Here is a 13,769-nt window from a genome sequence, read left to right as displayed (position 1 = left end):
TCCACAGGACATTTTGAATTTGTCCACATATACATTTTTTTGTTTTGATTTGAAGAGGAATCGATAATGGATGGATGGATGGATATTTTTCCCCAGCAGCATGGTAACTTGCTGTTAACATATCCGCCTCGCATAGATCTCAGTTTAGGGGTTCGAACATCAATTCTGTGTTGGTGTTTGTACTCCGCAGTCCACCACTTGGTTCCAACCAGAAGGGGCAGAATTAATTCAGTGTCTACGAGTTTGTGGTCTACGGAAGAACAACATGGTGGTTATCATGACAATCTACGGATGATCAACTACTAAGGGAAGTTGAGAAACATTCATGCAGAGCTTCTGGTGCAGAACATTTAAAGTGAGTTTTTCACATCCTAAAATCTAAAAAAAACAAACTACTAATTGATCAATGGGTTTCCCATTATTATACAAAAGGCCAACTAACAGTCAGTTATCAATGCTACAAAATTGAGTTTGTGTATCGACATATAAGGCTAAACAGTTTTTGAAAGAGCCTGCGCTTGAGGGGACATCATGTAGTTGGAAGCTTGGAATAGATGAACTCTGACCAAATTCAAATGGCATCCATCTATTATTTAATGGCTATGTTTACTTGGCAGTGTAAATGTATGTAAACCTGTCAGTGCGCTACCATATAAATGGGGTCATTGATTTAATACTCTAAAAAATATAGATGTAAACACCATTAAAGTATGTTCATCTCATTATTAACATGCAGTCAGTATCTATTTCGCTGGTCCTTGCTAAAGACTTTCCCACTTGTGCTCTATAATATGAAACTCATTCACAGCCATTGATGAATTTACTTCTTTTTTCGCAGTCCAGCCATTCAATCCAAGGAACTCATTAATCTTTTTTTTCCAAATTTTATTAAACGTTAGGCTAAAAGAGAGTCTGAAAATGTCTTGCAGTGAATGAGTTAACTACTCCGCTTCATGATGCAGATTGGAGTTGAGGTGAAGTTGGGGAAAAACCTGTTTAGCGCTTTAAATGGAAATATGAGAGAAAAGAAGAACTCAATCCACTTCAGCTTTTCAGTTAAATTCTTAAAGTGAACTTTTTTTTTTTTTTTGTCTATGCCCTGTACTCTATAGGTACAGTTTGTGCGTATGTGTGTGTGTTTTCGGGGACTCACAGTAGAGGATAGTGTTCCTGTTGCCAGCTTCTACACAAAGGCAGCTTTCAGGACTCACCTGCCCACGTCCTCTACCACTCATTCACATTCCTCATTACTCAAGCCAAGAAGTGATGGCGGCCATACTGTGCGAGCAACTTGGATAAATAATACTTTGTCTGATATGAATGAAGCAGCTATGCCCAGTAACAGCTGTGACCACTCTGGGTAATAGTGATCCATTTTACTTTTTTTTTTTTTTTTTTTTTTTTCCAAAAAGGGAGACATAAAGAAGTTTAAAATGAGATTAGATTGGCCACATAATGTGACTTTTGATCACTAGTGTTCAGAACTATGGATGGGCCATCAGTACTACATTATCAATACTTTGATACAGGTCGCAACTATGAATCCATGTGCATTATACAAAATATTTAGTTGTATTTTTGTTTTTGTCTTAACTGGACATTAACATAAGTTTGCCCTTTGACTGTGGTATACTGTGCGTATATTATTATTCATGTAGATTATACATACGGTATGTATTAAACCGAAAACTGTCATCTTTCAAACTCAGCTATGGCTTTGCCATAGATGTCACTTCTGGTATATTTTCAGCTGCTGCCGTTCCATATTTGCTGAAGCACATAAACATGCCAAACAAAACACAGTGTTTAGCTCCTTTGAAGTTGAAGTGGGTGTGGTGTTCAGTTCGGCACACAAGTTAGTATGGAAATACATTCTTAAGTGGTGTATTTCTGTGTGTGTGCATGCCCAGCGCCATTCACACACACTACAGTGCAGGGTTTTATTTCACTTTCCACTATATCAGGAAACTGTTGGGAATAATTCACAGTCGCTTTATTAAAGCATTAACTTCTCATTTATATGTTTGTTTGTTTTTTTTTTACATTTTCCATGCGTTATGTCTTACCATAAAAATGATGTCAGATACACAAGTGATCTGCTATGTTGCAATCTGTCCTAAAATAATGTAAAAAAAAAAAAAACATTCTCAATCTTACTATTGAACATGCAAAAAGTGTGTGCTTCTTAAAAAAAAAAAAAAAAAAAGTCAGCAATGAAGAAGTGAAAATGCCTCAGAGTGAGTTCCTTGACGCTACAAATTAGCAAGGACAAGATGCACTTACGGATGCCCGCAAGTACCTGGCTCGAGTGGCAGAGGTCCGTGGTTCACACATCAATCACAGACCATTACGGTGGCGACAAGCACTGGAGGACAAGCCACAAGGCTCAATAAATTGCGTGGAGGCGTCAAGGTGGAAAGAAGAGGTTCAAGGTGAGGTGAGCATTTTGTCATACGATGAATCCCCAGAAGCCAGTGAAATTATTCATATGTAATATGCATACCTGAATCGTAATGCATTGCTCCTTGTCTTCATGTGACATGGATGGAGAATAGTGACAATGCAGGACATGATGAATATTTCACAGGTGGCGGATGGATTCAATTTCTCCTTTTCATCTCGACCTTCAGGGCTACATGTTTCCAATTGCGATTCGGCAGACCCATCTTACTCTGTTTTCAGGCTTCTTTCGTGTTCATGGTTACTGTAGGTGCTAGAAAGGCCTCCGCCAAAACCAATCCGAACTGGGATCAGCACCATTGGTCATTGAGATAATAAGGAAAAGGTGCTAGATATAAAAGCAGGGGCAGGTATGTATTATGAAGGGGCCATTTTGGGGTGCGGAACATTAGGCAAGTGACAGGAGTGGAATGGCCTCACGCTCTTGACACATGCCGAGTCTGTAAACGAATACAATTGGCTTGTAGATATCATGGCTGGGAAAAACTACTAAAACTGTATTATGTGGTTCATTTTCTAAGAAAAAAAAAAAAAACTACCCGATGTGAACCGAACATCGACCTTAAAACCAAGGTAACTGTGATTTTCGGTGTACGGTTATACGTTATAACCCGCCCCATTTGCGTAACCATGACAACGACGTGGCCTGTCTTAAAAACATGTGAGACACTCCATTTAAGTGATGGAAGCCTAGCATAGCGGTCCTAAATCTTGGGTGGTTACACCTAAAGCCAGCATGACTCATACCATTGTTAAATAGCAGCAGGCGTTTAGGTGACTTTGTGTTGGCTGAGTGTGTCCAAACTGAATTTCAACACACATCTGGCACTGTGTTTTCACTGGCTAAGATCTACCGACGTATTACTTCAGCGAAATGAGGTGTACTGAGGAAAAACACAAATTTTGCGGCGAGGCCCGGCTAAAATTAAACGCCATGATTAAAGGCCTCAGATGTGACAGTAGTGCAGGGAACCAGAGGGTAAAGGGACTGAGCCGAGTAATTGCAGAGGTGCCCAAATTGGTAGCCTATGTAAATTCGGCATACAATATGTCACAAGTAAGATCAAAAGTATTCATGCATGAGTTGCTCCATGTTGCAGAGACACTTTCTTTATATGGGTCCCTCTTAAGAAGCATAAAGATCTGTCTGCTGTGGTCAAAGACATGTACTAGAGGTCAACAAAGGGAGTATTGCATACTTTGTTCACTTTTGTCTTTGGAATTTGACCTCCGAGATAAATTTTTTCAACCCACAGATGTCAATGATAAACAAACCAATTGGCTAAAAAAATTAATTGCTGTATGGCTGTTGGATTATAAAAAAATATGAATCGTGATTATTTTGGTAATCATTGAAATCACGATCACTCGAAAAAAATATATAAGGACGAATAAATGCCTTTGAAACACTATGCAAGTTCCTTTTGGACCAGACCAAGTTGATCAAATTATGATAAAATAAAAAAGGTTCAAATGTATAAATTCAAGTATGATTTCCTTGTGTAAACAAACATTTTTAATGACCGTTTTTTTACGATCATGCCAATTTTGTAATCGTGGAGTGCAATAATTGTAATTGAATTTCGATTAAATTGCACAGCCCTAAATTGCTGATTAATTCAAGAAACATTTTCTCCAATAGCAGAAAACAGCACGCCTCTCTAGACTTTCACATACTGTGCACTCCACAGAACAAGTAACAGGCATTTCATTACAATTTTTTATTGTTTCTTTTGGGATAAAAGGTTCACAAACTCGATATTCTCTCTCACTTGTGACTTCGTGTAGGTACTAAACTGTGATATTTCTATACCTGCTCCCTCGAGGCTTGCGCCCGATAGCCCCTGAAAAGTTCATATGTTAATGTCAAGCCGCAACACTACCGCTTTCTCAATTGTGCTCATCCTAATTACAAGCTGAGGTTGATGAATTAAGTCTCAACATTATGCTACACTTCAACACCACAAGGGCTAATTAACACAACGTAGAAGATGAGCAGAAACAATCTTGGGGATGTCTCCGCCACTTCAATGAAACTGTCATTGCTGTTAACACACCGGCTGAAACCGAGCAAATCTGCGGCGAGTTGTGTCGCAGGGAACCGGGATTTATCCCGACAATTAGCTCTCAGCGTACGACGAATGTAAAAGCCCAGAAAAGACACGGTGTCCAGTTTCCAACAAACACAACAGCTCAAAGCAAAGTTCATCAAACATGCAGCTCTCATAACATCTGTGCAGACGTGGCTCACAACCTTAATTAGATCGACCTACAAACAATCAGACTTTGACATCGGTATAGAGTCAAGAATAATAACAAAAGACTAAGACTCAATGAGTTGTTCACAAAATAGCTAGAAAGTGAAATTAAGAATGACACATGGCAAAATATTAGGTACAAAATGAATGTTGTTGTTTTTTTTTATGATTTTCCATGGATGCCTCAGGTCATTTGATAATGCTCGGTTTGCATTGGCACAGTCAGAGAGCTATTCATTTTTATCACCGTAATCATTTGTCATTTTCATTGTCACCTCTGCAACAATGAGCACAATTATTTTCGAGCAGCCCGAACCTTCGACACAGTCCTTGCATTTAATCCCATTAGAAAGTGAAGGGGGTAGCTACTGTTGAATGGATTATGGTATCTTTAAAGCCCACACTTTCCACCTTAACTGTACATGACCTTAAACACAACGATCAAAATCACATAAACTATAGGATTCATTTTCGCAATGTAAATGGCGAGCGTCGTTTATATAAGGAAACACCTGGACTAGATACAAACCTCCTCTTTCCACATGGGGGGGGGTGTTACAAAACATCATATGGACATAAAATTCCCATCGAGATGAAGAGTTGTCGTATCCAAAGAGACATCTCATCAATCAGAGAGGATCTGTGCGCGGCTGGCTGTCAGGATCCGCCTTCCCATGAGAGCCCTTCCACTGCATCCGAGATAATGACGACAATTTATTCCAGGAAAGTCTTTTCTCATCAAAAACACACAACAAGTGAGTTGTAATTCATTGCCAAATATAATTACGGGCCCCCTTGGGATTCAAGCTGAATGAAAAGCGGGTATTCTATTTAACATACTACCTTTCGCTTGAAGACGGAGAATTCAAGATAATGAGAAAACTTTAAACTCTACAGTTCTACGTGCAACTATGCTGAGTGATAAAGTCACAACATTAGGTACACCTACACAATTTAATTAATGAGATCCAATACAAAAGTTATCCCCAAGAAAGTATCAAAATCCTGCCTTTACAAAGATAATAATGGACACCAGCTATGAAAATACTAATGGTGCACAGCACCATACTGAGAGGTGCATCTTATTATTCTAACTACACAGGAGGGACAAAATATTAGATATCACTCTAAGTATGCTATAGTGCAATTCTACACTACTAGAAAGCATGGCTCAAAAATAAATATGCTGGTCAACTCGAAAGGCATGCAGACGACCAACCACGCCGCGACACTTGGCACCTTCACCATTCCAACGGATCCAGTGCAGACTAATAAATTTTGAGGTTCACCCACTCTTCCACCTTTTGACACAAAATATCCTATATTTGACTAAATTAAAGGAGCGCAATGCTACCCACAAGACATGAAACTAACAGTCAATCACAACTAAGCATATATAAATTCCTACTAAATGACAGTGTGAATGTGACTGTGAATTGTTTTTCGTCTCTATATGTTATAAATAATATGTGCCCTGGCAACCATTTGCCAGAAGACAGCTGGACAGGCTCCGGCTCCCAGCAACCCTAAACACGATAAGCAGCATAGAAAATGGGTAAATGGATAATATTTATTAATCTTCGGAATTTCAAGTATTCTCAGATTTATGTAGTCCTCCATGTAAGCAGGCTGATTATCTTTGTGTTAATGAAAATGAGACGTTTGCAAACATCTGCTTTTGTTTACGGTGGAGGGGTAGGTGTGATCAACATTTCTTCCTATTTTCTGAGATGTTACTGACCAAACCGGTAATTGATTAGCGATTAGATCCAAGCAGTGCCTAGTGTAAACAGCTACATTTGGGTATGGTACTCCAACCAGAATTGTTTCAAACATGTGCCATCCTACTTGAGGTCAGGTGGCAGTAGCAGGTCCGTGTAAGACGACGGCGCTAACCTCCACCAAACCGGTATAGCTGCATCATGCTCCAAACGTCAATATGATTTCAGTCTAAATGCTTGCAGTGTGCAAACATAAGCTACACGCTCCCACAGCTCCCAAATCCATCATCTCTTCCATTAGAGCATCTTGGAGCACAGAACACCAGTTACATGCATGAACACAAATAGAGAGCAAGGTGTTGTGCTTGAGTTTCGATAGAGGTGGACATAATACCGGACGAGTGCGTTATTATATTAAACAATACATTGTTTTGACAGCTGATAAGGCTGGTTTATACACTTTGCAAATCAATCTGTGATGCCCATTGCAGTGTGCTGACAATTGGTATACGCGTGGTAAAGGTATGGAAATGATCTTAAACCAGAGAGGACAGTCAATGAGACTAACGCTGTAAAACTTATGCACAATGATTCGAACAGTATACAATCACATCGATCAGTCAAGCAAATATCAACACACGGGCAGCAGAAATGAGACGCCACTTCCTCCAACACGCACGAATCTTACCGGGAAGCCAACCGAGCTCTAGTGGGTCATTTTCCTTTTTACGCCACGTCCGAACATTTGCCAATGAATTCAGCAAACGAACGCGGGTCCCTTCGTCGGGATATGAATGGACAAGATGAGCTTTAAATGATCCATTTTCCACATCCACTACGGTAGCCATTGGCGACACGCCCCCGGACGCCTGTGATTGGTTCAGACGCTCCTCCGACGTCTTGACTGTACGCTCAAGAAAACACGACGTACACTTCTGGATGCGACCCGGTTTTGTGGGCTCTATAACCCAATTACACAAGCGGGGCGAAATGTTAAAGAAGAGACTGTTACTGTAGCTTAATGCCAGGGATGGGCAACTTAAATGCTGGAGTGGGCTACAATTTTTCATCAGTTCACCAGTATGACAAAAATGCTATTTTAAATAAAGACAAAGTACGTACAAAAAAATATATTTTTGATAATATTTTTTTAATGCATGAACATTCCACTATCCTAACCCAGCAACAAGGGTTTGAAGCAAATAACAAAATAACCACACGCTGTATTTTTTTTTCCAGTGCAAAGGGCTCTGTTGCATAAATTTCCATTCAAGGATGGCACAAAACTGCTGAACAAGAAAGCAACATTAAGTGCAAGAACTTATTTCGCACATTTTTTTTTCACATAAATCAACTCATTCAAAATTGCAATCATATTGAGGTAATGTTTATCCTGCGTGTCATTCCATATCAATATTAGGCCAACTCATTACTCACGTAGTATAGTACCATATAAGAACCAATGTAAAGCTTGGTTTGTGCTTAATGTGTCCATGAGGTCCAGATGGCTCCACACAGAGAAATTGTGTCATTTCAGCAATCACGCTCATCCGCACACCATTCGCATTGCCCACATTCTCCGAACTGCACACATACAAAAATGTGTAACCTACACGGGGTCCGCGCGAAAAAACATTCCAATTCTTTGTTTTCATTTATTTTGTTAAATGTATGTAGACTGTTTACCCCAAACTATTGTTGTCGATAGTTTATTGAATAAAAAAAATAAAATAATACTGTTTTCTTCTTCTATTGTGGTGAAGTGTTGTTCTGTTCATATGCCGTACACAGCCTTCACTGCCTCCTATAGTCTTGGAAAATATTGACTTGACTTGAGTATAGAAGGCTGTAAAGGTTGTGCCGAAAGGATCCCGCACGTCTCATTTCCGCACGGAACATACATGCGTCAAGCATAAATAATCAATAATAATAATTCTTGATAATAAAAATAATAATCAAGCATAAGCGAATGGTTTATGTATTTTTTATTTGCTACATTTTTTTTCTCTGGAATTTTTCCCATTTCCCCCAAATTTTCATGGAAATCGTATATTGAAAGATGAGCATCTTTTTTGAATACTTTTTTGTGTTTGTAAAAAATAATAAAATACCCCCAAATTATTTCTTTCAAAAAATGTTTAATTTTTAGCCCACCCCTGGCCTTTAGTTGCAGCAAAACTGCATGAAGATGTTAAAGCACATTCCAATAAGATCCAATAGGGGCTCTTGTCAAAAATATAATTTATAAATGAATATGTAAATAAACAAATAATTTACAATGCATTTTTTTCCTTTTTTTCCGTCTGAGAGGTATTTATTTAACATGATTAATCTGCAGCTGTGGTTGTTGTTTGCAGTAACTGCTCTACATCATACTGAGTTCCTTTCTTCTTTCTTCACACTTCTTCTTTCCTCACACCTGACTTAGCTCGGATGTAACCCGTTTTGAAATTTGACAATTTGGTCAAATTTGACAAGAGTTTACGAAAATGGATTTTACTTTTACAAGTGTGTGGTATCAAGGAAGTTGTGGTAAATGTGGGACTCTTTATACCAAACAATACATGCCATTAATGTGAGCATTTAGGGGACATTTGCTATTGGTAACGACGTGCAAGAAAAAAATTGAAACAGCTAAGAACTGTCTTTTTGTAATCATTATTATTGTATGAACCCCAAGTTTTGCTGCGACATTTCTAAGAATCTAGCGCCCTCCTGTGTTCTAAAGGTGTAAACCTGCATGTAATATTCGCGCCTTCCTTTTGCTTTCAAATTTTGTTTTGGATTACATCGGAAAAGGGGAAACCACACCTCTGTGAGGATTAGTGACATTTACCGATTTTGTGATTTCAACACGTGAGCCTCACACTCAGAGGCGGAACCAGAATGTGGCTATTGAGTGGGCCTGGAAAAATCAGGGTGGGCCTGAAGATTTCTTTCACTGACACAATCCTCCTGTCCTGACACAAAGTTTATTCAAATAAAATGACAAAATGAATAATATGAAGTTCAGATCTTCCTTTGACTACCACAATTATGCCATTCTTAATATTCAATAAAATAAAATAAAAACACAACGAAACACAAATTCAAAAATAATTTAATAATAATTTATTAAAAATGTTAAAGTTGTATATTTTTACTGCGTGGCCAGTCTGTCAATTTGTGGACACCCAGGCCCACCCATGGCTCCGCCCATGCAATTTAAGAGTTCAATTTTGGATCCCGGATATGCAGTGCGCGCGTCTGCAAAATTGCATGTGGCTGTGCTGCCTTTAAACTGACGAAGATTGATTGACTTTTCTTCATGAAGCACTTTTCTACAAAGTGATTTTAGGTAAGCCTCTTACTAACCCATTCACACACACTCACACACGCTAATATTTTGGGGAAACAGGCACCAAACACTACGTCTTTGTTGCTTATACTGGCCAGGATTAGAAAAGTGCCCTTTTCTCCTCTGAAGCTTTTTTATTCATTCATCAATATTTAAAATTATAGCTATAAATTACAGTCTCTGTCATCAACTCCACCCAAAGGTTGTGATTTATTTGAGTTCTGCGCACTTGATTGCCTCGGCCTTTGCCCCTCCTTCCCCCCGCTGCCCCCCCAAAGGAGTGCTGATTACAAGGCTAAAGTACCGCCTCATCAATCCAGAAAGATAAGGCGTGTTGTTTGTGCAATCCCTGACAATGTTTGGCGTTTTTGGCAAACATACGCAAAAAAAAAAAAAAAAAAACGACGCTGATGTCGCTCCCGTCATTTCTACGGGGAGGGATTTGTCTCAAACTCCTCAAATAATCCGCGTTTTATTCACAAATCCAGGTGATTTTCACATGTTTTTAAGATCCGCAAATGTATTCACGATTTTTACATGCTGACGAAGTGTAGAGTGTGCAACAGGGAACGAACCCAACGCCATTTTGCTTTTGGGGCTATGACAGCCCATCTAATTCTGATTTGATCCAAAGTGGATGCAGGCGTTGAAATTGCAAATGATGCACAATTTGAACTTCATCCATCCATCCATTATCGATACCGCTTATCCTCGCAAGGGTCGCTGGAGCCTATCCCAGCTGTCTTCGGGCAGTAGGCGGGGGACACCCTGAATTGGTTGCCAGCCAATCGCAGGGCACACAGAGATAAACATCCGCACTCACAATCACACCTAGGAGCAATTTAGAGTGATCAATTAACCTGCCATGCATGTTTTTGGAATGTGGGAGGAAACCGGAGTACCCGGAGAAAACCCACGCAGGCACGGGGAGAACATACAAACTCCACACAGGGAGGCAAGGGCCGGGATCGAACCCACGACCTCTGAACTGTGAGGCGGACATGCTAACCAGTCGTCCACCATGCCGCCTCCACTTTGAACTTAATTTATTAAAATTTTTGCCAATAACAATTTTTCCAATTTGGCTGGAATCTTTTTGTGGATATTATATTGTGGAGAAAAGTGTGCCTCCTATCAAATATCTAATTACGAATGAAGTTAAAGAAATAAATTTTAAACTGATCCATATATTCTATCCAGCTAAAACTTATATAAACAACAGATTTAAAAAAAACGCTATTGATGTGAATTGTAGCTTTTGTGATGAGTGCCCTGAAACTGTTTTTTTTTTTCTTTTTTTTTTTCTTTTTTTTTAATTTTATTTTGATGACAGAGTCATTAAAACTCCAATTGCGGATGACACTGGAAACATGTATTTGCCTTGCAAGTTTTTTCCCGCCAATTAGTGTGACCTATAACCTGTACAACTCAATTTATTTATTAAATCTTTAAGAGATGGGAAGTAAAAATAAATTGAAAATGTGGTTGCACAATTATGCACACCTTATTATTTATTGGGATGTTTTGTGATTAAAAATAACCAATCACATTCAAACTTATGTTAAAGGGGCAAGTGTGCGGTTAAAAAAAAAAAAAACACTTTTTGTCGTAATGTACAGTATGTTCAAACTGTCTGTTTTACCTGAGAGTAGAACATTATTAAATGATCATTGTTTTCCGTTCTCTGTCACAAGGTGGAATCAAACATGAGCAACATGGTGAAAGCGCATGAAGAACGGGTCATGGAGCTCCAAGAATGGGAGCAACGCTGGCATGAGAACAGCATTAGCTTTCATAAGCCACAAGTGCACGAGTAAAGACTGCATATTATATACCTGTACTTTATTTGTAGAATCACTGTTTACATTACTGCTTGGTTATTTGCATCGCACTGTCGAGTCACAAACGTTAATAAGTGCTAAATATATTTGATTAAACTAAAACATAACTACTTGTGTATTTGCATCACAAACAAGTGAAAATGCATGATGGATATTTTTAAGTAGTCAATAGTTATTATTATTATTATTTTTATTTTGTTATTATTAATTTTTTTTTATTTTTTCATTTTTGCAGGATGCTCGAGAGTAAAATTGACAAAGCTTTGGCTGGGCGGACAGGAGTTCGTTTCCTCTTTCCTCTCTGTGGGAAAGCTGTGGATATGAAGTGGTAAATAAAATCATACGCCAGTGAACCCCCCCCACCCATAAAAAAGGTTTTGAATTCCCTATAAATGCCACAAGCTGGCGGTAAAGCACTACATGAGTCGCCTCAGCTCACTTCAACATAGTTCATTGGCACCAAGATACCATAAAAGCAAAGCAATACTTTTTTCTTGACAACCCTAACCTTCGGATAAAACTGGTGAATAGGTGCGTTTTCAGCAAATAAAAGAAAACTAATGTGTTAAGAATTGAGTTACCCAACATAATCAATGTGATTTTTAATTTGGGGGGGGTTATCATTTGAATCATTGAAATTTGTAGCAATGGTTTACATTTGTTTTTCTAGGCTAGCAGACATGGGGCACTCAGTAGTTGGAGTGGAGATATCTGAAAAAGCCATTCAACAGTTTTTTACAGAGAACAACTTGACATACAGCGAGGAACCCATCCCCGCTATACCTGGAGCAAAGGTGTTCAGGGTAGGTCACATTTAGATGTCCGAAGTGAAATGTATTAGCTATACATGTATTGTACTCACTCACAATTTATTCCACAGAATTTAGAGAAAAACATCTCCTTGTATAACTGTGACCTGTACAACTTATCCACGTAAGTGAATTGTGCGGATTTTCAAATGTTTGACAAAAGATTTGAAAGTCTCTCTTTGTTCACAGTTCAGTTGTAGGTCAGTTTGGGGCTATTTGGGACAGAGGATCTCTCGTGGCCGTCAACCCAAGAGACCGAGAAAAGTAAGAGTCCAACACTAAGAGAAAAATAATGAGTATACGTCTTGTTAAACGTAATAATAATTTAGGTTTCATCCTGAAATCCCCAAACTGAATATCCCTACCATTTTTTTGGGGGGAGTGGTATGTATGTATAATCTTCTTTGTTAGTATCATGCAGCTTCTACAGTATTTTTCCTGTGGAGCGATAAACCTTTCTCACCAATCTTGAAAGACATTTTTAGGGATTTGTGCTTTACATCAGCATTTGCCACACCTACGATAGCGGCCTTTTTTGGCCTATGATTAGAGTCACGCACAAGCACAGTGATCAAATGAATTCCTCTCTTGACAGTGTGATGGTTTTGTAATGTGCTAGTGTACCAATTGTTGAGGCCAGTGAGTGCATATATTTGATTTGAAAAATGTGGCACCAAAAAAAGCTATTTAATGTTGATGGAGAAAAACATGCCTCATTCTTCCTAACAATCCCACAGATACTCTTCCACAATCATTCCCCTGATGGCCAATGACTGCAAATACCTTTTAGACACACTCCTCTACAATCCTGAAATTTATGAAGGTAACTTTAAATAACCTAACATTTCTATTTTTTTTTTTTTTTTGCTGCAGAATAGATAGCAAGATAGACTTCTTTGTCGTTTTTTCAATAATGTGCAGCACACACAGTAAAATAATGAAATTTCGTAACGTCTGCTCTGCTACACCCATGTGAGCCCTTTAGTAAAATAAAATATTTGCATTTCAGGTCCTCCCTTTTTAGTAGCCGATGAGGAAGTACATCTTCTGTTTGGTGAGTCTTAAAAGAAAACTGCTTACAAAGGTTAAATTGTTTGCCAACAATCATTGAATGGTACTTTTGCTTTTTCTAGGAGAAAGATGTGATATTGAGTTGCTACATTCCAAAGATTCCATGACAGATGTACACCGTGACTTGGGCTTTGACTATCTGACTGAGCATGTCTTCCTGATCACTTTGAAGAGCATATAAATATTGACTCTCGGGCCTATTATTAAGGGCCATAATGTAATTTGATTGAACTGATATATGATAAAGCCTAAATAAATAAAACAAAATCTAT

At 38.6% G+C, this 13,769-nt stretch overlaps 2 protein-coding genes across 2 annotated transcripts in view; one reads left to right on the top strand and one right to left on the bottom strand.

Annotated features, from left to right (window-relative positions):
- Positions 1 to 7,314, bottom strand: part of ext1c (exostoses (multiple) 1c) — a 54,529-nt gene extending 47,215 nt beyond the window's left edge. Inside the window, exon 1 of the mRNA XM_086015122.1 lies at positions 7,128 to 7,314. The gene's annotated coding sequence lies outside the window, so the exon portion shown is untranslated. The remainder of the gene's footprint in view (positions 1 to 7,127) is intronic.
- Positions 7,315 to 9,629: 2,315 nt separating this feature from the next.
- LOC147132438 (putative thiopurine S-methyltransferase) lies at positions 9,630 to 13,764 on the top strand. The gene is made up of 9 exons (XM_086014681.1): positions 9,630 to 9,776; positions 11,471 to 11,589; positions 11,853 to 11,945; positions 12,288 to 12,420; positions 12,498 to 12,550; positions 12,616 to 12,690; positions 13,164 to 13,249; positions 13,436 to 13,480; positions 13,560 to 13,764. Exons 2-9 carry the CDS (start codon positions 11,483 to 11,485, stop codon positions 13,676 to 13,678), a joined length of 711 nt encoding a protein of 236 aa, XP_085870807.1. The 5' UTR covers positions 9,630 to 9,776; positions 11,471 to 11,482; the 3' UTR covers positions 13,679 to 13,764.
- The last annotated feature ends 5 nt before the right edge of the window (positions 13,765 to 13,769 follow it).

This window comes from Filicampus tigris, chromosome 18 (genome assembly GCF_054856515.1).
Source record: "Filicampus tigris isolate MCC_2025a chromosome 18, RoL_Ftig_1.0, whole genome shotgun sequence".
NCBI classification, from domain to species: domain Eukaryota; kingdom Metazoa; phylum Chordata; class Actinopteri; order Syngnathiformes; family Syngnathidae; genus Filicampus; species Filicampus tigris.
The sequence above is the reverse complement of the archived record's forward strand: the minus strand, read 5'-3'. Positions and strand labels throughout refer to the sequence as shown.

Excerpts from the sequence above, each read along its gene's own strand:
- LOC147132438 (XM_086014681.1), top strand. The coding sequence starts at position 11,483 with ATGAGCAACATGGTGAAAGCGCATGAAGAACGGGTCATGGAGCTCCAA. Across the intron at positions 12,551-12,615 it reads GACCTGTACAACTTATCCAC|TTCAGTTGTAGGTCAGTTTG; the intron begins GTAAGTGAATTG and ends CTTTGTTCACAG. Across the intron at positions 13,250-13,435 it reads CAATCCTGAAATTTATGAAG|GTCCTCCCTTTTTAGTAGCC; the intron begins GTAACTTTAAAT and ends TTTGCATTTCAG.